The sequence below is a fragment of the Sminthopsis crassicaudata genome, chromosome 4 (genome assembly GCF_048593235.1).
Source record: "Sminthopsis crassicaudata isolate SCR6 chromosome 4, ASM4859323v1, whole genome shotgun sequence".
NCBI lineage: Eukaryota > Metazoa > Chordata > Mammalia > Dasyuromorphia > Dasyuridae > Sminthopsis > Sminthopsis crassicaudata.
In genome coordinates this window covers 399,781,835-399,806,103 of record NC_133620.1, presented here as the reverse complement: position 1 = coordinate 399,806,103, position 24,269 = coordinate 399,781,835, and the positions used below count along the sequence as shown (strand labels likewise).

The 24,269-nt window shown below is 31.2% G+C and overlaps 1 protein-coding gene across 1 annotated transcript in view; it reads left to right on the top strand.

Moving 5' to 3' along the window:
• The window catches only part of AHCTF1 (AT-hook containing transcription factor 1), a 104,033-nt gene that overhangs the window by 50,457 nt on the left and 29,307 nt on the right, over positions 1 to 24,269 (top strand). The window contains 14 exon segments of the mRNA XM_074262581.1: positions 1,043 to 1,133; positions 1,225 to 1,314; positions 3,172 to 3,312; positions 5,386 to 5,490; positions 6,450 to 6,543; positions 9,181 to 9,304; positions 9,430 to 9,486; positions 10,715 to 10,861; positions 11,593 to 11,780; positions 16,711 to 16,855; positions 16,933 to 17,064; positions 17,786 to 17,933; positions 19,200 to 19,350; positions 20,248 to 20,355. Of these exon segments, the coding sequence (XP_074118682.1) occupies positions 1,043 to 1,133; positions 1,225 to 1,314; positions 3,172 to 3,312; positions 5,386 to 5,490; positions 6,450 to 6,543; positions 9,181 to 9,304; positions 9,430 to 9,486; positions 10,715 to 10,861; positions 11,593 to 11,780; positions 16,711 to 16,855; positions 16,933 to 17,064; positions 17,786 to 17,933; positions 19,200 to 19,350; positions 20,248 to 20,355 (1,721 nt within the window).

The following is a 24,269-nucleotide window of genomic DNA, read 5'->3' as shown; positions in this document are numbered from 1 at the left end:
ACAGAGAAGTCAAATTTGATAAGTAGCTGAAGAATGAGAAAATGTTCTAAGAGAAAGAGAGGCGTTCTTCTCTGAGTCAGGAAGACTTGGTTTCCCATCCCAATTATGACTTATACAGGGTTTGTGACTGGCAAGTTATTTAAACACACAGTGGCCCAAGCAAATGAAAAACAAAAACAAAAACAGCTGCTACTTTATTGTATATATATTAATATATTATTGTATATTATATTTATTGTATAATATATTATAATATAAATATTATATTTCTCTCCTCCTCACCCCTGAATTATTTATAAAATGATTTAAGTCAGGAATGTGCTCGGATATAAAGATAAAATGAAATAATTTGTGCCCTCGAGGAATATAGCTTACTTTTTTTTTTTTAAATATGAAAACACTTGCTTGCCTGTGCTTCCATCTGGAATTCCTTCTGTATTCTTTCTGCTCATTTCTGTTTCAGTGGCTTAGGGCTTTCTAACCACCCTGTGTCTTTCTTGGAGGAGCCCTCTCTGCTTTTGCTGCCTCTGGATATAGAACCGTTTCCTTTGCTTGAGGGGCCCTTTTCCTATTGCCAGTGGATCTTTGGCTGGCTTTTTCCACAGTTTTGGTGTGGAAGATGTCATTTAGTCTAGTTTCTTAATAAATCTCTTAATCATTATTCAGTATGTTTTGAATTTCAGGGTTTTGTTGGAATAGATGTTAGTTATCTTTCTAAATTAGGTTAACTAGCTTAGCTTTTTGTAGAAGAGCCTTCTCTGAGGATATTGAATTCTCTTGGTTTTTTTTTTTTAGTCACCACATCAAAGTTAAGTAATACAAAGATGACTCCCATCCCTCTTTGTTCTTTCCTGCCTTTAAACTTAGTTAATTCTTCACAGGAGGATTGATGTTGAAAAGGTAATCTAGTGTAATCTAGTGAAGGGTTTCTTATATGTTCTAAGCACTTTTATAATGATAGCCAAGTTATCCTAAATACTTTTTTCCCTTTCTCGGTGATTTCAGCATTGGACCTTTTTGTTTTGTTTTTTACATTATTTAGGAAGAACAATTGGAAGCTATATTGTCAGCAGCTGTTCACACAAGTTCCTTAGGACTCCTAACTGGATGCATTAGAAGATGGACAACAGAAGGTAAAACTTTTTTACTTTGGTAAATTACTATTCAGTTTTTATTTTTTTAAAGATATTAATGATTTTCTCCCATCCCTCTTTCTTAAACAAGAACAACCAAGCTCTGCTGCTAATTTGCGGTTTGTTCTTGAGTGGACGTGGAATAAAGTAATCTTTACAAAAGAAGAATTTGATCGAATATGTAAGTATTCTAAATTTGGAATTGGGGTAGAGCTTAGATTCTAAGAATTCATTACTTTAGAGTCCCACGTTTTATAATTTGTAAGGGGAAAGAAACCTGTCAGAGAAGTGTTTTTTGTGATTTTGTTTGTAAAATTAAGCTCCCTGTGAGAAGGCAGGGATTATTTTTTATCATATTTATCATATTTGTAAGTCCTATTACCTATCGCAGTGCATTGCAGAGTAAATACTTAATAAATTTTTCTTGTTTCCTAATGCAGTACCCTCCCTTCTTTTGTTTATACTTTTCAGAAAAATCCAATTACACTAAATAAAGGGCAAAAAGATTATAGATTGAGAGTTAGAAGAGACCTAAGATGTCATCCAATTTATTCTCCTTAGGAAATGTTAGAATAATAAAGAAACTATTTTAATTCCTTGTATCTAGGTGGGAAAAAATGTAATAAGCAATTTAGTTGAAACTTGATTAAACTGATTTTCCTGTCTATAGTTACTGATAATATAGTTGCCAAATATAATATAGTTGCCAAATGCCGAGATGCATTTTAGAAACCATGAATTATATTCCCACAGGCATAATTTGTATTGATATTCTTTACACAGAATTTCATTCTGTTATTCTTGTCTTTGTGACTTAAAGTAGAAAGTAAAACAATGTAGTGAAAAGAACTTGAACCTGAAACCTTTCAGTTAGAATCTGGATACCATGTAACCTTGGGCAAGTCACTTAATCCAGATTTTTTTTACATGTTTCTCATTTTTAAATTGAAGACAATATTAGTATTATCCCCTTCATAATTTTGGCAGGTATTTTTCTTTTAATAAGGAATACAGCTCATAAAATTAATTTTTTTTTTTAGTTTAAAAAATTTTATTTTTCATATTAAGTTTTTAAAAATTATATTCTTGTATACATTAACAATTAAGTGAATGTTGCATGTTTTTGAAAAGTTATTTAATGTACCCAGTACTAGGTACTAGGCTACCAAACTAGTAACTGATAATAATGAAATTTATATAATTTATATTTCTGTTACGACAAAAGCACCATTTCTTAGAATGAACTTGTGTTTCAGATTCTTGCCCAATGTTCTCTGGACTAACAGAGATTCTCTAACAGATTTATGTGACCAAGGACTCAGTATGTCCTAAATAGTCTAGGTTATCACAATCATTTGTTGTTACAGCCAGGATAATGCCTAGGTTCCTTCAAATGCAGTTAGGAAAGACCTAGATACCTGGAAAAGTCATTTATCACCTGATTCATTTTGTGAATTCTAAGCTAATTTGTTAATTTTATACTGCCCATTGTGTTCTTTTCCATTCCTCCATAAAATAAATTGGGCAGGACTGCTTTTGAGAACATTGTTTTGTTACAAAAATATTGCTGGCTTTAGAGAAAGGAATTAAAACAGTGGTGTCATCAAAATTAGATGGAATTATCTTAAAGAGATAGTTATTAGTAGCAGATTGGTGGACTTGGTTTGCTTGGCCTATAGTCAGGAAGGCCTGTCTTAGACACTCTCTAGCTGTATGAACCTGGACAAACTACCTAAATCTGTATTCTTTATCTGTTAAATCAAATTGATTTAATCTTAAATTTAATCTCTTAATATGTGGTCTTTTTATCTATGGTCCCATTGTAGTACTAGATTTAAGAAATCGTATATTTTATAATTGTGTGTTTGGGTTTGTTTTTTTTTTTTTTTTTGTTTGTTTTTGTTTTTGTTTTTGTTTTTTTTTCATTCCTCAAAACTAATATGAAATTGACTTTGTGATACTTTGTTAACTTTGTTAAGTTTGTTAACTTTGCTGATTTATTGTGTTTAAGCTAGTTGTGTTATATTACCCTCAACAGGTACTTCATTATTTGATGGTTCTTGTCATTTTATTGATCCACAAACTATCCAGTCTCTTCAGCAGTGTCAGTTGCTTCTTAATAACCTTAGCACCGTCTTAAACTGCTTTTTAGCAGAAGCTCAAGAGCTTACTGAAAGAGGTTTGTTCTTTTTTTTTTTTTTTTTTTTTTTTTTTTTTTCTTCTAGAAAGTTTAACTGCAATATCTTGGTCTTTGGGGAAAATTATAATTTGTTTTTTAGGTTAAAATGTATTTAATGGGGAAGATATAGAAGATATTCTAGCAAAATATAATTATGTCTGTTTTTGTTAACTACATAGTAGTTGTATCATTGAAGAATCAGCTCAATTACAGAATGTTGATTCTTCATATACATTTGATTGAAAGCCCATTACATACAAATGTGTCTCTTTGATAATTAGTGATAAAAATGAAGATTAAAAAGTTAGTGACTTTAGGTAGCCTCAACTGAAAGCAATTTGTAAGAGTTTTATTATATTGATTTGTATTAGATTATTGTGAGTTGTGGAAGAAGCTTGAATCTGTAAGGCTTTTTTCATTTTATTAATGTGTTTTTACTTTGAAACTGTTATCTTTGTTTCAAATAAATCCAAAAAGCAGAAGGCTAGAATTTTTTGGGAGGGGCGGGGGGGTAGGTGGAAGAGACAGTTCTAAGATTGGTTACAGTCTATGGCCATAAAGAGAATTGAATTCCCAAATGTCATAAATATTTAGGTGTGCCTCTCCTTTTTTTCAATAAATTTTTGTTGTTATTCTTTATTTCTCCCAGTGTTCCTCTTCTTCCTTTACCACAGTAAACCTTTCTAATAACAAATACATTTTTAAAAAATTTCTCACCACCATCCCATCCCACCACCCAATTGCAGGTAAATGTAATATGTTTTGGAAGGTTTTTTTTTTTTTTTTTCTTTTGTTTGGTTTTTAAATTTTGAGTTCCAGTTCTATACCTTCTTCCCTTACCTTCCCCTTCTCTGAGATGATAAGAAGTCTAATAGTTCATAAATGTGCAGTTTTGTAAAACATTGTTATATTAATCATTTTGTGGAAGAATATTCATAATAAATGAGAAGGCTTTTGTCTATATTGAGCAGTTTTCTGGAGGCATATAGCATTTTTTCATCAAGTCCTTTGAATTTGTCTTGAACTATTATATAGCTAAGAATAAGTCATTCTTAGTTCTTCATTGTACAGTAATATTTTTTTTTTTTTTTTTTTTTTTTTTTTTGCATTTTTTTCTGGTTCTTTTCACTTCTTTTTACATCAGTTTGTTGAAGTCTTTCCAGGTTTTTCTAAAATCATTCTGCTCAAGATTTCTTATAGCATTTCAGTATTCCATTATAATCATATACCACAACTTGTTCAGCCATTCCCCAATTAATGGACAATCCTGTGATTTCTCTTAGCCACCATAAAAAGAGATACAATAAATACCCTTCTGCAAATAGGTCTCCTTTTTTTAAAAAATCTCTTTGGGATATAGACTTATTAGTGGCATATTGCTGGATCAAAGGGTATGCATTATGGGCATAATTTCTTTAGATTTGCAACAAATACATTTTTAAGAAAGAGGAAGGAAAAAAGTTCAACACAATTGAACAACAGAAAAAAAACTCAGGATATATGCAAAATCCCATCCATGTGAAATTTGTCACTCTGCAAAAGCAGTGGGAGGAGGTAACTGGGAGGTATCATCCCTTCTTTAAAACTATTTTTATTTTACTTTTTTTTTTTTTTTTTTCTACGTTTCTGCTCCATTAGCTTTTGATTTTGATTTTTTTCTTAGATGGTCATTTTCCTATTTACATTGCTGTAGACTTGTGGTATGTTATTTTCTCTTGATTCTGCATACTCACTTCATATCTGGTCTGTCCATGCTTCTTTGTGTGTATCACATTCATCTTTCTGACAGCACTGTATCTCTTTAGAAGAGTTGCATTCTGTAAGATTTAAATGATTTCCCATGCCCTAGATTTATTAAAGTATTTGTCCATAACTGGCTTCACTGATTTAGGATTTTTATCTTTTCTGTACATTTTATTTTTATTACATGCTGGATAAAACATGTGTTGCCCACAGTATTTTTACTTTGATCATTGACTATGATCAATGAGGCCGTGTATTTGAGAGTTTTTTTAAAAAAATAACTGTGACCAGCCACTAAATTAAGTATTTTTGATGAATCTGTCTTTACAGGTCTGGTGGACTTAACCAATAAGCAGATGGTTACTAACCTTATCTCTCAATATGCACAAGTGGTTCTTTGGTTTTCTCGTTCTGGTCTCTTACCAGAGGGTTTAGGTAAGATTGGGGGTGAGGAGGGGAGAGAGATAATTATTTAGTAATTATTATGTTAACAAATTTATGTATGTAGCTTAAGATAATGAAGCATGCAATATATTTACAAACTTTTTTTTTGCTGAGGCAATTGGGGTTAAGTGACTTGTCTAAGGTCACAGAACTAGGTAGTGTTAAGTGTCTGAGGTCAGATTTGAACTCAGGTTTTCTTGACTTCAGGGCTGGCTCTATCTACTGCACTACCTAGCTGTCCCATTTACAAACATTTAAAAAAAATATGTGCTCAGAAAGAATGTAGAGAGAATCTTTTAACCATTAATACCATTAATAGATGGCTCTAATTACTTGGTTTATGATTCCAGACTGTTATTTAGATAAAGAATAATATATGTGCTGCCTACTTCATGAAGTTGGCATGAGAAAAATTCTTTTTAAAATGTTTGAATACCAGTGTTTCACAGAAAATAAAATAGGCTCTTTTATATGATTTTTAAAAATCTTTGTATCTGCATGTAGAGCACCAGTGTACATTTATTATATGCAAGAATGTAAATTTTCTGAAGATGAAATGAAAATACTGTGCTAGACATGCACTAGTATGAAGATAATATCAACATTTTCCAATTATAAATTATGCAAATTAACAATATGTATGAATTAGGGAACATTTTAAGGGCTTTTAAATTGTCTTTTTGCTGCAGCAACTAGGAAAGCATTTCAAAGAACACTAGATTTACAGTAGTTTATATAGTACACTTAATTTCTCCTTTGGGTATTACATTACAAAAGTTCTTAAAAGAATTCTTTTACTCCTAAAATGATCTAGGAAATACAGTAAAAAAAAAAGTACAGTAAAAATTGTGGTAGAACTATAGATGAATACTGTCTTTAAGTAGAACACTTAAAATTTAAATCACATAGAAATATTACTTTTCAAAAATTACTTTTAAAAATATATTTAGATGATCCTATGCAGTTGTCAAGATTATGGTACAACTATCCTGTAATTCAGAGTTACTACACCAGTCGGCGACAGAAACTTCAGCGTCTGGCAAGGTACATTTCATTCAAAATTTTTCAAAAATTATAGCTAAAATTCAGCCACCATTGATAGCTCAAAGCATGATTCAACATGTTATTAAATATTTAAGCTTGTTTCTGAGGAAAGATTTAAATATTATCACCATTGCTGATGGGTTATAGTTGGAAGAACTATTATCTTACCCCTTTTTCATTTTGCATGAGAAAAATTTGAGACATAGATGGTAAACAGTTTCCCAAGGTTACATATCTAATGAGTGCTCAGCCTTTCCCTAAGCCTCCCTGCTTATTCTCACTGTCCCATCTTTACAGTGTCAAGTCTTCTTTCCATGAGTGCTCGCGCGCGCACGCGCGTGTGTGTGTGTGTGTGTGTGTGTGTTTGTGTGTGTGTGTGTGCCACATTATAATTTCATTATATATACAATTATATATAATAATGAATATTATTATATAATATATAATAATATTCATATAATAATAATAATATAATATATAAATATATTATAATAATATATGATATAATAATATTCATATTAATGATATTTATAATATATAAATTTATTATAATGATGTATATAATGTTATAATATATAATAATATTCATATTAATAATAATAATGAAATTATAATTTCATTATATATATAATTATAACATTTCAGTCTACAGAGATAAAAGGAATTTTTCAATTTCTGTGGTTGATAATTTGTGGTATTTACAAGAAATCATTTTAACTGGAATTTTTTTTTTTTTTTTTTACCATGCTTTAGTAGTTACCATATCAAAAAGAAGGAAATAAAGGAAACTTCTATAAAAGATTTTAACTATTGGTACTTTAAAATGAAATACCTTTTGGAACCACTTCTTAAAAGATTAAAAGTTTATAAAATTTAACAAGGTAGTAATGACCTTAGCCATTATTCAGTGTTCCCTTCTACCACAAATGAGCTTTCCAGCAAAGGAAAAAAAAAAAAAACAACATGATCCCATGGGTTTGCAGGGCTATTATAATACCAATATTGGATTAACTGAAAAAAAAAATAGAAAAGACACAAGTCTGAGACTGATGATTTGTTGGAATAAATATTGGTGCCGCAATTTTAAATAAATATTAGCAAAGTTGACTGTTCAGTTTATACTGGGAATGCAAGATTGGTTCAATAATAGGAAAATTATCCACATAATAAGAATTAATAACAAGAACAATAACTGTGATCATCATCAGTGATGTTGCATAAGATTTTGAGAAGATAGATACATTCAAGTTTTTTTTTGTTGTTGTTGTTTTGTTTGTTTTTTTAACATGAAAGCATAAGAATCTATTTAAAACAAAGAGCTAGAATTGTCTGTTATGGAGACAAAGCACAGGTGTCATCATTATTGCTGTTAAGTTAGAATTGCTAGCTGTAGAAATATTGAAGAAAAAAGAAATTGAGGAAATAATCAAAGGCAAAAAAGAAATTAGAATTGCTTAAAGAATATTACAATTAGTTTAAAAAGTAATTAAAAAACTAATTTCAGCAAGGATAGAAAAGAAACCCAAATAAATCATGAACATTTTTATATATTAGCAAGAAGTCCAGTAGGAAGAGATTTAAATTTTAAATAATTACAGAATATATAAGCTACTTGGATTTACCTTCCAAGACATATAGGAACTATAAGAATATTGCTACAGAATTGTCAGTTATAGACAGCCTAAATAATAGGAGAAATTTAGCTGCAATAAGGTTAGGCAAGGCCTATATAATAAAAATAAGGATACCTCCTAACTTTATTTAGTGCCATAAAAATCAGACTACCAAATGGTTAATGAGTTAGAAATAATAATTAAATTCATTTTCATTAGGTAATTCCATGAGGGTTGAAACAGACTTTTTTGTATCCTCAATGCTTGGCATAGACACTTAATAAATATTTCTTGAACTGACTCTGAAGAAACAATTTCAAGTGAAAAGGAGAATTAGCGATTGCAAACTGTACCAAAAAGTGATAACAAAACAGTTTGGTATTGGTTAAACAGAGGTAAACAAGAAGGAATAGATTAGTTACACAATATATAGAAGCCCATCAGATCAGTTGCATAGTATTGAGTAAACTTAAATAAACTCAAAGATCATATTACTTTGGGAAGAATCAGTATTCAATAAAAATTCCTCAGAAAAATTTTAAAAAGCACTGGGCAAAAGATATTGAATGGAGGAATATATGACTTACAAAGAATAACTTGGTAGACAAGTTAGAGGAGATAGAAACAAACTTCATTTTACACACACACACAAATGAGGCAAGAAAGATCTTAGAAGTTAATTAAATAGATTACATAAAATCAATGGTAACACACAAACACAGTAACCCATTAGCTATGATTAAAAGAGAAGCAGGCAAATTGAAAAAATATTTGCGAAATTTCTCTAAGCATTTTTTTCTGTGATACATAGGAAACTGAATCAAATTTATAAAAATAATGCTGGCTTTAAGTATTGCTTGCAATAATCATCTTCACATAGTGCACCTATATCTTGACTTGCTGATTGCAGAGTTGGAGAAATTCTGGAGTTTTTAAAAGTTCTAGTTAATAACTGTGTGCCTGAGTGTTAATAATTTGATTGAAGACTGACAATCAGTAATCTTCTATGTTGTCCTCATTTCAGAGGGAAGTGGAACTCTGACTGTTTGATGATTGATGGAATGCTTTCCCAATTAGGAGATCGAATTGAGAAGTTGTGGCAACGGGATGAAGGAGGCACAGGAAAATATCCTCCTGCTAGTCTACACGTAGGTTTTCTAAATTTTTTTTTAGTGCTTAACAAAGCAGTGCCTATGATTCAGGACTAAATTTCTTGTGCTTAGACATTGGACCCAACTACAACATTAAAATCTTTTTTCCTTTTATTTTATAGGCACTTCTTGATGTGTACCTATTGGAAAATATTGATGAAACAAATAAATATGCTATTGTATCCTTTTAAAAGTTATTTAATATTGCAATATTAATTAGAATATTATGTCTTATAAGCATGACATGAAGGTACACATTTTTGAACAGGAAATTGTAAGCCAAAATGATTTCAGATATAAGTTTGTGTAGTTTTTGAGCCTGTTAGGTCTCGTAAAGAATGTCTTCAAATTTAGTTAGCATTGCATGACTATACAAACATAATTTGACATATTTCTCTTTGTTACATTTCTTAAGCCAGCTAAACTTGCCTGAACCCAGGAACACTCTAAATTAAGCTTTACTTCAACTCCTCTATTTCACTATTCCATACTTTTGGGAAAGAGTAGAGACCGGACATAAAAGTATTAATACCCACTTCCTACTGCTATAAAGAAGATCAGTAACTTTAAAGATCTAGCTATCATGAGTTTCTGAAATAATAAAAATACTTCCTTAAAAAGTTGTGCTGTCTTCATACATACCACATTGGGTTATGTCATAGATCTTTCCTTAACTATTTGTCCTGCTCAATTGAGAGAATTTTTTTCTTCTGAGATTTAACAAAAGTTTTTTAAGCAACATATTTTACTGACTCCCCCCCCCCCCCACCTCCCCTCCCGATATGTCAATATTGAAATAACAAATGAAGGTAGTTATTTTAAGGGAAGGGAGGAAGGCAGGAAGGGTCATTTTTAAAAAACACTCAGTAAATTAGAGGTGTGATGAAGTCAGCTTAGAAGAACAACTGTTATATTTTGAATCTGAGGATCTACATGTTAAAAACTGATGAATTGCTAAATGGTTATCAACCTACCACTATTGTTGACCTGATGTTTTCAGTGTGAGTTTAATATGTGTGTGTGTGTGTGTGTGTGTGTATATATAATGTACATACTCTTGTCTCTAGTGGATATCAGGTCTTAATAATTATTACATATTCTGGTTATAAAGTGTTTGAGATTTCTGTTATAATTTAAAAATCAGTCTTGTGCTCTTCAAGGTCCAGCTGGGTGGTGCAGTGGATAGAGTATTGGCCCTAAAGTCAGGAAGACCTGAGTTCAAATTTGAGCTTAGACACTTGACATTTACTAGCTGTATGACTCTGGGAAAGGCATTTAACCCTGATTGCCTCATATCTCCCTCCCTTTCCCCAAATAGTACCATTCTAAACCCATGTGTTGTTTTCTGATAAGAGGTCATAGGGGAAATTTCCATTTTTGTTTTTTAGCCTTAATCAAGATTTTAAGACCATTTATTTGCTGCTTGATATCATATATTCTTTTCCAAATAAAACAGATACTTCAATTGAATCTTTTCCAACTGCCTTTGCAATCCCTTGGGGTCTGGTTAAACTTATTCAAGGTTTTTGGCTTATAGATCATAATGACTATGAGGTAGGTATATAATTTTCTTCATTTAGGTTACCTGAAATTAAATTTCTGGAAAATTATATGCAATTACAAAAGTTACTGCAATAAGATAAGCTGCTTTTATTGATTGATAATTACTATGTAAGAACAAGTAGAAATTCTCTAAGTTTTCAACATCATGAAAAAATATTCATATTATTCGTTATCATAAAAAATTTTACATTCTCCTGCAGTTTTTCTCTTAGACAATTTAAGCGGTGGTTCAGAAAGTGTGTATGCACATCATACAAATGCATAAATGACTAAAGATTGTTTTATTTAGATTTATAAAAATATCTTTTAGAAGGCACTCTTGCTACCACTACACCCTGACTCCCAGTTTGTCCTTTGATTAGAAATTAGATATTTTAGCAGGAATTTAAAAATTGTATGCTTATTTAGTTTGTGAGAACAAAAATTTTGACTATCTCAATAAAGGACATGATGCATTATTGAGCAGAATATGTAATACAGATATTAATGGACTTACATAAGCTAGAGACAGCACAATTGATCTAATATAGACAGTAAGCTAATTTGCAAACAATCTATATTTCCCATTATGATTTAGCACCCCCCCTTTTTTTTTTCCCCTGTAAAGGCTGAAGATTAACTACATGTCTTTTAGTATTGCCATAGTATTTCTTTTGAGACATTTACCTTGATAAATTTGAATATTTTAAATTAATAAGAACTTTTCTGGGTCCTTTTTACAGAGTGCTTTGGATCTCTTATTTCATCCAGCTACAATAAAGTCTATGACATGGCAGCATACAAAGATTATTCAGGCCTTCATGTGCCAAGGGGAACATAGACTAGCTCTTAGATACATTCAGACAATGAAACCATCTGTGTCAAGCAGCAGTGAGGTTATGCTTCATCTCACTGTTTTGCTTTTTAATAGGTAAGTAACAAGTATTTTTCATTTAGAGGGAGAACACTTGCCTAATGAAAAATAAACTGAGTGTACAATTGAAAAAATCATTTCTCTGTTTTTTGACCTGCATTACATGATCCTATTGTGAAATTTAAAGCTTTATATTTATATTTTGCTTAGATTCTGATGGTAAAATTAGTTCACATTTCACAAATGCTTATAATGTAGGTGACCTAGGAACATTATTGATGGAAGTGAAACCATCTTGAAGTAATCAGTAGCATTGGATAATCAGGGATTGAGTATATTTTAATTATGATTAAATGTTTTGGAGGAATGAAAACCTTTATATTTCATCTTTGGTGGTAAATTGATCATATTATTCCTTTTCTGTTGCTAATATTATCATTTTATTGTGGCATTTTTCAATTTTTATGAATTTTCATTTTCCTCATTTCAAATTATTTTGAGGAACTTAAGGAAAACCTACATGCCAAATCTTTTTCATTTCTGTGCAGTATCCCCATTTTCTATTAACCATAATCCATGCACAGTTTTTCTGAGTATGTATATAGTACATTGAAAATATTTGCCATAGTTGTTAGCTTTGGTGGAAAGGTTTAATTTTTCTGGTTCTATGAATTTGTATTCATTTGTGTAATAAAATAGCATGAGGCAAACATTTCCTTCATCTGTTGACCAGAACATTGTCACATTGCCAATGCTCACTTAAAAGAGGCCTCAAAAAAAACACATAAGTGTGCAATGATTTTTGATTTAGTAATCAGAATCAACCTACAGAGTTAACCTAAAGCTTTTTCCAAAATTTGATTCTGGTAGATGTTTTCAGAATTGCATGAGAAATAACAGGTATTTGAAAAAATAATTTAAGTAGAAATAAGGATCTAGATATGGCTGAACTAAAAAATTTGTTTAACGAATAGCAGTCTGGTCTGATTTTTTGTATCCAGATATTATTGTTATTGTCTTTCTGTTTTATGAGAGATTATTGAAATGCTTCTGTTCCATCTTGTTTTTATTTTTTAAGATTAGAACTTAATGTCATTTCAAAATAAATAGTATACCACTTCTGAGAAATACCTGATCAATTCACCTTATTCATTTTTAGTTGCCTCTCTTTATGTCTGTGTCTAAGTAGATTTTATTGTCCTTTTTTGAAAATATTATTATATAGGACTACATATTTCCAATATAGAAGCTTGCTTACTATTATGGAATCTAAAAATTCCTAAAATATTTTCTACCCTCTAACAGCACAATAGCAAAAAAGCTAAAACACTTAAAATGATCGGTTTAAACTCTTTAAGATCAAATTTAAATCAAAAATGACTTAAAGCTGTTAGATTATCATAGCAAACTTTTACTTATTAAAGAACCCAGTTACACATACCGGCCATAGATAATCAAAATATGTCTACTAGAACCCTTCAGACAGTTAGACAAAACCGCTAGTAAATAAGCAAAATTTTAAAACAGACATGAAAATCAAAGTATTGGGAACATCTTCATGATGCTTGATTTTTTTTTAAAAGAACTACATTTACCAATACCATGGGGCTGCTATTATATAGTAGTGTGGATAATGGTGACGAGTCCTGGTAGGCATCTTTTGATTGTCTCTGGTCTGTGTATGTAATAGTAAAGATGTTTATATGAATAACAGTGTTAGAAATTCAGGAATAAATAAGATTTTTTAAGAAAAAAATTACATTAATACACTATAATAAAGGTAAAACAGTGTGGGACTCCCACTATTTAGATGTAATTTCTCTACATTTTCCTAAAACAAATGTTCCTGAAAAAAAGTAACTGCTTTTCAAAAGTCTTTCTTTCTCTTACTTTGCTTTCTAGTCTAGTGCCTTCACGATCACATTTTCCTTTTGTGTTTACCTCAGAATTCTGTTTATTCTCTCCTCATATATTTCTTTAGAATATTGATTCATTCTTTGATTTAAATTTTTCTGACAATTTCTGCATCTCTGGTTGGCCACTACATTGATATGCCATTCATAGTGGTAAAATTTTAGAAAGATCCTACAAGAGATCATTTCATAGGTGAACACACTGAGACCTAGAAAAGGTTATCTTTTTGGTAGTAATGGCAAAGTAAGGATTCCGCTTCTTCTGACTTCAAATATTGCCTTTTTACTGCATAAGTATTTGATGCCTCACTTATTACCAAAATCCTATTTATCTTTCAATAGTCAAGACACATTTCTTCTCTAGCAAATTCTTCTCATAGACTTACATTGAGCTTTTGCTTCTTTCAATCATCAAGATTTTTGTCCTATAAACATTTAAATCCTACATGTTAGGCTCTGTGGTTATATAAGGGGAAAAAGAACTGAAATAATCCCTATTCTCAAGGAATTTACATTCTCTCTATATATAAAGTTAAATATGGATTTTATATTTGTGTGTGTGTGTATACGTGTGTGTGTGTAGTGTTAAGGAAGAGGAACAGCACTAGTATTTGAGAGGGTCAGGATAAGCTTTGCATAGAACATTTTTGAGTTATATCTTGAATGTGAGCAATCTTTGAAAATGAGAAAGTGAATTTCGTGCACAGTGGACTATTAGTGGAATAGCACATAGAGAGTTTCATATAAGAATTTTAATAGTCCAGAATATACATAAAAAGGAGTGGCATCATAATTGGGATTGTGTTACGAAAACCTTTTATTTTTAAAGTCTTATTTTCAAAATACATACTAAGATAGTTTTTTTAAATTTTATTTATAATTTTTTGACAGTATATATGCATGAGTAAATTTTTTTTTTTTTTATAACATTATCCCTTGTATTCATTTTTCCAAATTATCCCCTCCCTCTCTCTACTCCCTCCCCTTGATGACAGGCAATCCCATACATTTTACATGTGTTACAATATAATCTAGATACAATATATGTGTGTAAATACCATTTTTTTGTTGCACATTAAGTATTAGATTCCGAAGGTATAAGTAACCTGGGTACATAGACAGCAGTGCTAACAATTTACATTCACTTCCCAGTGTTCCTTCTCTGGGTGTAGTTGTTTCTGTCCATCATTGATCAACTGGAAGTGAGTTGGATCTTCTTTATGTTGAAGATTTCCACTTCCATCAGAATACATCTTCATACAACATTGAAGTGCACAGCGATATTCTGATTCTATTCATTTCACTCAGCATCAGTTCATGCAAGTCTCTCCAAGCCTTTCTGTATTCCTCCTGCTGGTCATTTCTTACAGAGCAATAATATTCTATAACTTTCATATACCATAATTTACCCAACCATTCTCCAATTGATGGGCATGTATTCATCTTCCAGTTTCTAGCCACTACGAAAAGAGCTGCCACAAACATTTTGGCACATACAGGTCCCTTTCCCCTCCTCAGTATTTCTTTGGGATATAAGCCCAATAGCAGCAATGCTGGATCAAAAGGTATGCACATTTTGATAACTTTTTGGGCATAATTCCAAATTGCTCTCCAGAATGGTTGGATTCTTTCACAATTCCACCAACAATGTATCAGTGTCTCAGTTTTCCCACATCCCCTCCAACATTCATCATTATTTGTTCCTGTCATCTTAGCCAATCTGACAGGTGTGTAGTGGTATCTCAGAGTTGTCTTAATTTGCATTTCTCTGTTCAGTAGTTATTTGGAACACTCTTTCATATGAGTGGATATAGTTTCAATTTCATCATCTGAGAATTGTCTGTTCATATCCTTTGACCATTTATCAATTGGAGAATGGTTTGATGATAGTTTTCAATATTCACTCTTGGAAAACCTTTTGTTCAAAAATTTTTCTTCCTCCCACCTTTTTCCCTATACAAAACAATATGGAATGCTTCACAAATTTGCCTGTCATAGAGACATGTTAATCTTCTTCATTCCATTTTAGCTTATATGCTGCCGAAGCAAGTACATGAAGATCTTTCAAAGCCAAGGGAGCTTATTTTTTTCCTAGGGGTAGTAGAGAATCATTGTAATTTATTGAGGAAGAGGGTGAAATGATCAGATCTGTATATATGCTTAATATACATTGGCAGCTGTATAGAGAATAGATTGGAGTAAGTAGAAGGTTGAGATTTAGAGACATAGCATAGTGTCCAGGCAAACAGTATAATTTTAAGCTAATTATGGGGAAAAGAGATGAAGTGGAAGAATTGTTGTGGAAGTAAAAGTGATAAGATTTAGTATTTGACAAACTACTTAAGTGAAGAAATTGAATATAGTGCCCAGGTTATGAATCTTTGAACCCATGTATTGTCTGTTTTCACCCTTTAACACATTATGCTATGACAGTATAGGAAAGTACATATGCTTATCATTAATAATCACAACACTGAAATAGCTAAGAGTTATCACCCCATTCTCTATTTACAGCTGGCTTACTCATGAGTGGTCTTGGGGCTCTTAGTTCAATGATCTGTTCATTTTTTTTGTCTCCACATAATTGCTAACACAATGCTTACTCAATTTGAGTTCAATTTGATATTTGTTGAAATGAAATTTCCAGACACATTAATCAACCAGAAAGCATTTATTACTGTGCCAGTTGGTGTGGGTTATAAAAAATGCAAGCAAAAGATAGTTTGTGTCTTGAAGGAGCTTATATTCTACAGAAGACCAGAGAGAGAGACTGAAAGATGTGAGGGACATGAATGGGCCTGGGGATACAAAGGGGAAAAAATAGTCCGTTCACAAGGAAATTGGTAGAATTTTTAAAAAAGAAATTATTTATCTATTTGCTTTATAGTAGTTGTACTACCACCTCAAAAGATTGTTGTGAGAAAAGGGCTTTGTAGACTTTAAGCTATTAGATGAAAAAGTTTTGTGAATTGTTTATGTACTTATGTACAAGTATATGTATGTATGAGTACTTAAATGAGCTCTTCAGAGGAATTTTGCTATGGAATAATGAAATTGTCAAATACTATTTGCAGGTGTATGGTTGAGGCTTGGAGTCTTTTGCGGCAACATTCAAACAGGTTAAATGTAGAGGAATTACTTAAACACATGTATGAAGCCTGCCAGGAAATGGGCTTAATGGAAGATTTGTTGAAATTACCATTCACAGACACAGAACAAGTAGGTTATCCTCAGAATAAAGTTTTCAAAATTTGAAGTAAGTTTGATGGGTGATTAATCCATTTTATTTCTCTTAGGAATGTTTAGTGAAATTTTTGCAGTCCAATGCTGGTGTTCAGAATCATGAATTACTCTTAGTTCACCATTTACAACGTGCCAATTATATACCTGCATTGCAGCTGAATCAATCTCTGAAGGTTAATTTCATGGTAAGATTTACTTTCCTATTAGAAGAAACAAAATAATAAAGACAATTTGAAAGTATTCTCAGTTATAAATTTCATGATAGAAATGAAAATCCATTGTACTTGTTACATTTAAGTAGAAGAACCCCTACCCCACTTACATTTGAAAATACTTATTACTTATTAATTTTTCTCAGTTAACTGGGAAAATTTTGCTCATTTTAGTTTATTTCACTTCATTATAGAAACAAATGAGAGAAGTGACTAACAATTAAAAGACTTATTAAGAAAAAACTTAGGAATTGTGGGATATTTTTATTAGATATGTGCAGATAAACAAATAGGACATTTACTTTTAGTATAGAAGGAGATATTTTGGCTAGGGGAAGAGGGTGCATATGGAAGATTGATATGACTATTGATAGTTGTAGTGTCCTGTTGTCTCTTAATCTTAGCACCTAGTACATTTTGTTTATTTATTTTTAAAATAACTTTTTATTTACAAGATATATACATGGGTAATTTTACAGCACTGACAATTGCCAAGCCTTTTGTTCCAATTTTTTCCCTCCTTCCTCCTTTCCCCCTCCCCAAGATGGCAGGTTGACCAATAATACGTGTTACATATGTTAAAGGATAGTACATTTTATAAGACCATAAATTCCTGTATGTATTATGGTATAGTCTGTAGATTTATCAGGATTGATTTTTACATATGTGTGTGACGATTTTGTGTCTTCAATAGAATGATCGTGATCCTCGTTTGAGGGAGAGGTCAGTGGCTAGAAATTCCATTCTAGATCAGTATGGGAAGATACTTCCTAGAGTACAGCGAAAGTTAGCCATGGAACGAGCTAAACCCTATCATTTGTCATCTTCAGTTTTTCGAGAAGGTAAGATTTCATTTACATTTCTTGACTTAGCTAATCATTGGTTTTGGATTATAAAGTTTTATAAATAACATACTTAACTTTAGTATTCAGAATCCGCTTCAGAAAAGACTGGTGAAAGACTCAGATTAAGTTTTTAAGAATATATAAATGAATTCATTATTCTTTTTTGTTTTTACAAGTTCTGCTTGTGAGTTAGTTGGGGAAATTATTTTTTGGTACGTTGTAAATTTTTAAAAGATTTCCACAAAGAAATTCTTCTCACTAAGCTATGAGCCCTGTTGATTTTTTTTTTTTTTTATCTACCCTAGTAACAATCTTTAAAATGAATAAATTTATTTTAATAAATTGATGTTTTAACAATTAACCCATTCAAGGTCTTATTTTCTTATTTCTTATTCTTCAGTTTTAGCCTTCATGTTTAATCTATAGTAGGTAGCCAAAAAAGATAGCCACCACCTAATAATAATAATAATAATAATTACCTCAGAATTGTAAGACACTTCTTATGCACCACCTCATTTTGTCTACAATAGCCCTGACATGTATATGTGTTGTGTGTGTACATGCATAAGTGTGCACGCATGTGCATGTACATGTGCCAATTCCATTAGGAAATGGGAAGGTCAGATATATCTGCTTATCTAGTTCTTTTTCTGACTTCAGGTTCTGTATTCTGTTATGTTGCTTCTTATGCATAACTTTTAATATATTTGTCATGTCATTTGTTAACTTTCCCTAATTAAAGAGAGACAGACAGAGACAGAGGCAGAGATAAGAGAGAGACACACAATTAGAGCATGAATATAGTAGTACCGAGCTTGGAATCAAGAAGACCTAACTTCAAATTCATCTTTAGACACTAGTCATGCTCCCTGGGAAAGTTACTTATCTTCTATGTACCTCAGTTTCCTCAACTTTGGGAATAATGGGGATAATAACAGGATCTATTTATCCAGGGTAGTTTTGAGGTTATATATTCTTATCACTTTATTCTTTTTTGTGATTCTTGTTTTCTGAACTCATGATTTTTCAGTTTAACAAGCATTAAACATTGACTTTGTGCTGAGAATACAAAGGAAAAATGAAGTGCCTTTCTTAAGGTGCTAATTTTATTGGTTTCTTGAATCAAACTTTGGCCAAGATATTCATCTAAAAGTGGGAAATGTTATCAACTTTTAGAGTGTGGTAAGGAGAGCTCATGCCTCATTTAAAGTCTGGACTAAGTTATTACTTAGAACTTTTATGAACTTTTATTTCTGTTTTCAGTTTCTAGGCCCAAACCACTGTCTACTGTTGCAAAACAAACTACAGCGGGGACTATATTAACACGAGCAGCCTTCATCAATAATGTATTATCAAAAATTGGAGAGGTTTGGGTTGGGAATGAATTGAAAAATAATTTATCCCCTTACAATAGGTAAGTAGATTTCTGTTTTTAATGCTTCTTCTAATTACTCAGTTTGTGTATTTGTCATATATGTAATCTCTTCAGAGATGCCAACCTTCTTTTTAAAAGAACTATCATCCCAAAGTGATATTTCAGGGTTGGGTTTTTTAAAAACAATTATATCATAAGATAGGGACAATTAATAAGAGGGCTTGTAAATGTAAAAATTAGCAAGATTAGGAAACTTACTCCACCAATATAGGTTAGCACCTTTCTTGCAATTTAAAAGTTTTAGAGAGTTACCTGGTTGGTGCATTGAAATCTAACATGACTTGCTATGAGTGGCATAGCCAAAGTGTTAGAAATAGAATCTTAAATTTCTGGCTCTAAGGCCAGTTCCCTGTCCCTCAGTCCTTTTCATCTACCATATGCAATTATCTCCATTTCTTCTCCTGTTGCCTTATTAAGATACAAAAATGTCACTTATTTTAAGTTCAGGACATTTCTGCTTCAATCAATTAGTTTAAAAGTATGAATTAAGTGTCTGTTTTTGTGCCAGGCGCTAGGTTGGATGCTAGGGATACAAATATATAAAATATGAACTAATCCCTGCTCAAAGTGAGCCTAATATCATTTTTTAGTGTTAAATTTGTTTTGTTTTGTTTTGTTTTGTTTTTTTCCTAACATACTAACTCTTGAAGACTTTGATAATTTATAGGGTACTTTTGATTTGCCTTAGTGGAAGGGCAGCCCATACCAATTAAATCACATGCCTATAACTTTTACATTCTGTATAAATAGTAGGATTAAGATTTTTTTCTTTTGACTAAAATAGAAATGTTAAATAAGAAAATTCAAATTTTGCAGCAGTATACTGACATATTTCCATATTTATGGTTGAGATATTGTTTCTTTTTTTTAATATAGCCCTAAAATTGAAGAAACTTCTCCTGTAGTATACTCTCTCCCAGATACAGAATTGCCTGATGCGTTTGTTGGAACACCAATTACAAAAGCATCAGAAAAAATTTCTAGGTAAGACTTTTATTTTTCATTCAAAATGTAAAGGAAATGTTATAATAATTTCAATTGTGTTTTGAAATAGCTATGCTTTTAAAATGTTAAACATTACAAATCTAAGAAATTAATATGGATCTGGTAGTTTGTAACTTATTGATATGTTCAATTTTTATAAAAAACAGAATTTCTCAGATTTGTTCTTTTTAGGATATTTGTTAATTTTGTAATTCTATTGTCTCTCTCTTCTTGAAATTTGAGTAGGATATCCCTGGTCCTTATGGCATGATTCATTCTCATTTAAAACTATAGTTTGCCTTAGACTATGCAGTAGACTCAGGATTTTCAATTTTCCTCATAACATTATTTTGTAAAGATCATGAATTTAGAAAATTTTGGAAAGTTGAATTTACTATATTAAATTTGAAAGATGGAAGTTCTCCCATTAAATAATTGTTAAAGGGAGGAACCAGAGGAGTGGGAATTTTGAAGAATACCAAAAGGATTTAGTCTTGATTAGGATTTGATTTGAAAGATAAGGGTAAAATTAGCTATGGTTGTTCTGGCCCTAATAAGATAAAGAGGGTTTTTATCCAGATGTTGGCCATCTGTGAATGCAAGAAGTGAGGGGATAGCAAAGGATTGAGAATCTTGTTTCTGAAAAATAATGGAGAGCCAGGAGAACTTTGATCTGTATGAAGTGTGTGATTTTTTTTTTTTTTTTTTTTTTTTTAGTGTATGTGTATTGACAAAAGGAATACTTAGTTAAGGTCAGAGGCACTTTTGTATCTTTTTTGGAAGGGATAATAAAGGAAAAGAAAGCAGCAGATTTTTTTGTATGTGTGAGTTTAAGAGAATACTTCCTAAACATGGTAACGAGCTGGTCATATAATAAAATGGATACTTTTAATTTCATAATTAAAAGTTTTGCACAAACAAAATCAATATCCACTTTAAAAAATAATCAAGTGGGAGAAAATCATATATGACGTAAGTTGTTTTATCTTCTAAGATGTTTTTATATTCTATCTGAAATACATGATATAAAATGGAAAGCCATTTCCCATAGAATTTCTTTAAGAATATAAACAGCTTTCAAAAGGATAAACACAAATTTGACCATATAAAAAATTTCCCTAATTTACTACTAATAAATATAAATCCCATTAAAAAAAAAAAAGAAAAACATTGTGACATTTTGTGTCTTTATATCCCCAAAAGTAGACAAAATGAAAAAATTGAAAATATTCAAAGATGTAAATTGGTCCAACCTTTCTTAAAACAATTTGGTATTATGCAAGAACACTAGTCCTCCTTTGAGTGCAATCCAATGTATACTTCATGGATATTGTAGGTTAAGACTGACAGAATAATACAAAAGTAGGGTTTTTTTTCAAGCTCCATAGAGGAAAAAAATGAGGGGAAGATGTGGAAGAAGGCAAAATTGCTTTTCCTACTTCCCTTCAAGTAGAATGATGTTTCTCATAGAAAGAGGAGAACAAAAATGACTAATAGGGATTGAAAAGGGTAAAGATGAGGAAAGAGGCAGAGCTATTGAAGTTAACCCCTGAAATCCTTTCCAATTCTCATTGATCTAATCATATATGTCATGGGCTGCATGTAGTCCATAACAATCCTGAGTGCAACCCAAACGATAATTTCACTATAGCTACCCTCCAAATTTAATGTGTTGTTTATGTTTAATGTGTTGAATAAAAAAGTGATGCATAAATGTCTGCTTTTCCAAATCATTATATAGTGGTCCCCATTTTTATTTGACACCACTGATTTAGTTTGATTCATGTTTAAAAGAAGCCCTTATAACATCTTTCACCTAATAGATGGTCACTGAACCCCTGTCTAAACCTTCTGAGTAAGGAGCATGCCACTTTTGCCCTTTGGGGCACCTCAAATGAACTGCTTCCCAAAGTACTGACATAGTTCAGTTATGTGAGTACTAAGCCATTGTCAGAGTCTTTAGAAAATTTCATGGACAATGGGAGAGGTAGCACAAGAACTTTAAAAAAAGAAAAAACTTTTTTAAAAACTTTAAAAAAAAAAGAAAAGAAACAAACATAAATGGAATCAATAAAGTATAGATTACTATACTTAGATTTAAAACCCTGCAAAATTCATTATAAAGTTATTCAGAAAGAACATCTAGAAAAAAAAGTTAAGAATGTGTCATAATTTTATTACTCTTGAATTTTTGAACTGTCAGATCAAGAGAATGTGATATACTTCAGTTTACCTAAATGTTAGCAAATTGTTTGACAATGTAATACTATTTCTGTGGTAAAGATGGAAAAATAAAAATAAGGGCATTTAAACCTGGTTGGCTGTGCAGAGGTTATTATATTATATTGGTTCTTTCTTGTAATACTTTAGGGATTAAAGCTGGGCCTTGGGCTATTCTTTGTTTTAATCAATAATATATAAAATTCCAAATGAAGAGATGTAATAGTACACATTGGATAACAAGTCAAAAAGCATCTTGACAAACTAGAACATAAGTACCAGATGGGAATAAGTATAATAAGACTTTGTTGGTGATGGTCTTGTATTCTGCCATTGTCAGACTACTTTTCAAATATTTTAATTCTAGATGTATGATTTTAGAAATTACATTTTTAGGCTTTGGTGTATCTAGAGGAAAATGGCCAGATTGCTGAGCAGCCTTTATATCTGTCATGTCAGGACTAATTGAAGGAAGTGAATATTTTTATTCTGGAGAAAGGATTTAATTGCGACATAGCTATATTTTAAGGGTTTTCATGTGAAAGAGGACTTTAATTGCTTTTCTTCAAAGAATTTTGAGTTTTCCAGTAAATAAAATTAACAGAGACATTTCAGGAAGTTGTGTTTTCTCCCTCTCTGGAGGTCTTCAAGCTGATTTTGGATGACCGCTTGTCAGGTATATCGTAAAGGGAATGTTTGTTTGTGTTTAGATTTGTTTGTATGGTGTGAGATCTCTCCAAAATACAATTCTTACAATTCTGTAAATTTGTACCGTTGAAGACCTTATTTTATAGTTGTGAACAGTTGAAGATCCTATATAACCTCTGTGTTCGAGACAAACTTCTGTGTTAAACATGCCAGTGTTAACCATTTCCTACTGATTTTCCTCCCATGATTCAAAAATATCTTTATGATTTTGCTTCCATCTTCAAAAATTTTCTTTAGACTTTGATCTAATTTGTAATTTACAAAAGTCAGCATTTTTAGAAAAACAGCTATTTGATCTTTAAATATACAAAATAAATTGAATATAATAAAGTGTTCTTTTTGTAGAATGCACTTAAATGTGCATATATATACTGCCAAACTTTCAAAGATTGATTTTATTTTTTCCCTTTTTTAGGTTTAGTTGTTTCCCTTTAATGAGCTTCATAAGAAGGTAATTTTTTAAGTGGAAGTCATTTGTATTATTACTGGCATCCATTTATTTTCCCATTAGTAGAACCAATTATTTTTTTTTAAACCACCTTTTCACATCTACATGTGCTTCCATTTGGCAATAATCAAGATTTCTGTAGATGTATTTGTGAACCAGTTTGAGTTGTTTTACTCTTTTTATTTTTTGAGTTCCAGACTTAGTTCAATCAAGTTTTTTTTTCCCTACCAGAACTACAGTTAACCATTGTTGGGGAACTTTAATTAGTGTTTCTTGTTTTTTAACTTATATAATATGATCTATTTTAAAAATTTGAACTTTACTATAGAGACAAAACATTCCTTTGATATCATGCCTCAATTATATCCTTAATATCTGCCTCAATTTCATCTTTTTTATACTTCTGATGGGAAAATGTCATCTATTAAAAGATAAAGTCCTTGTGAAGTATATTGCAGAATTCAGTGTAACAGTGACAAAGTGTGTTGCGGGTGAGGTGAGGGGCTATTCTATACTAATTGCCCAAAGAACAATTCAC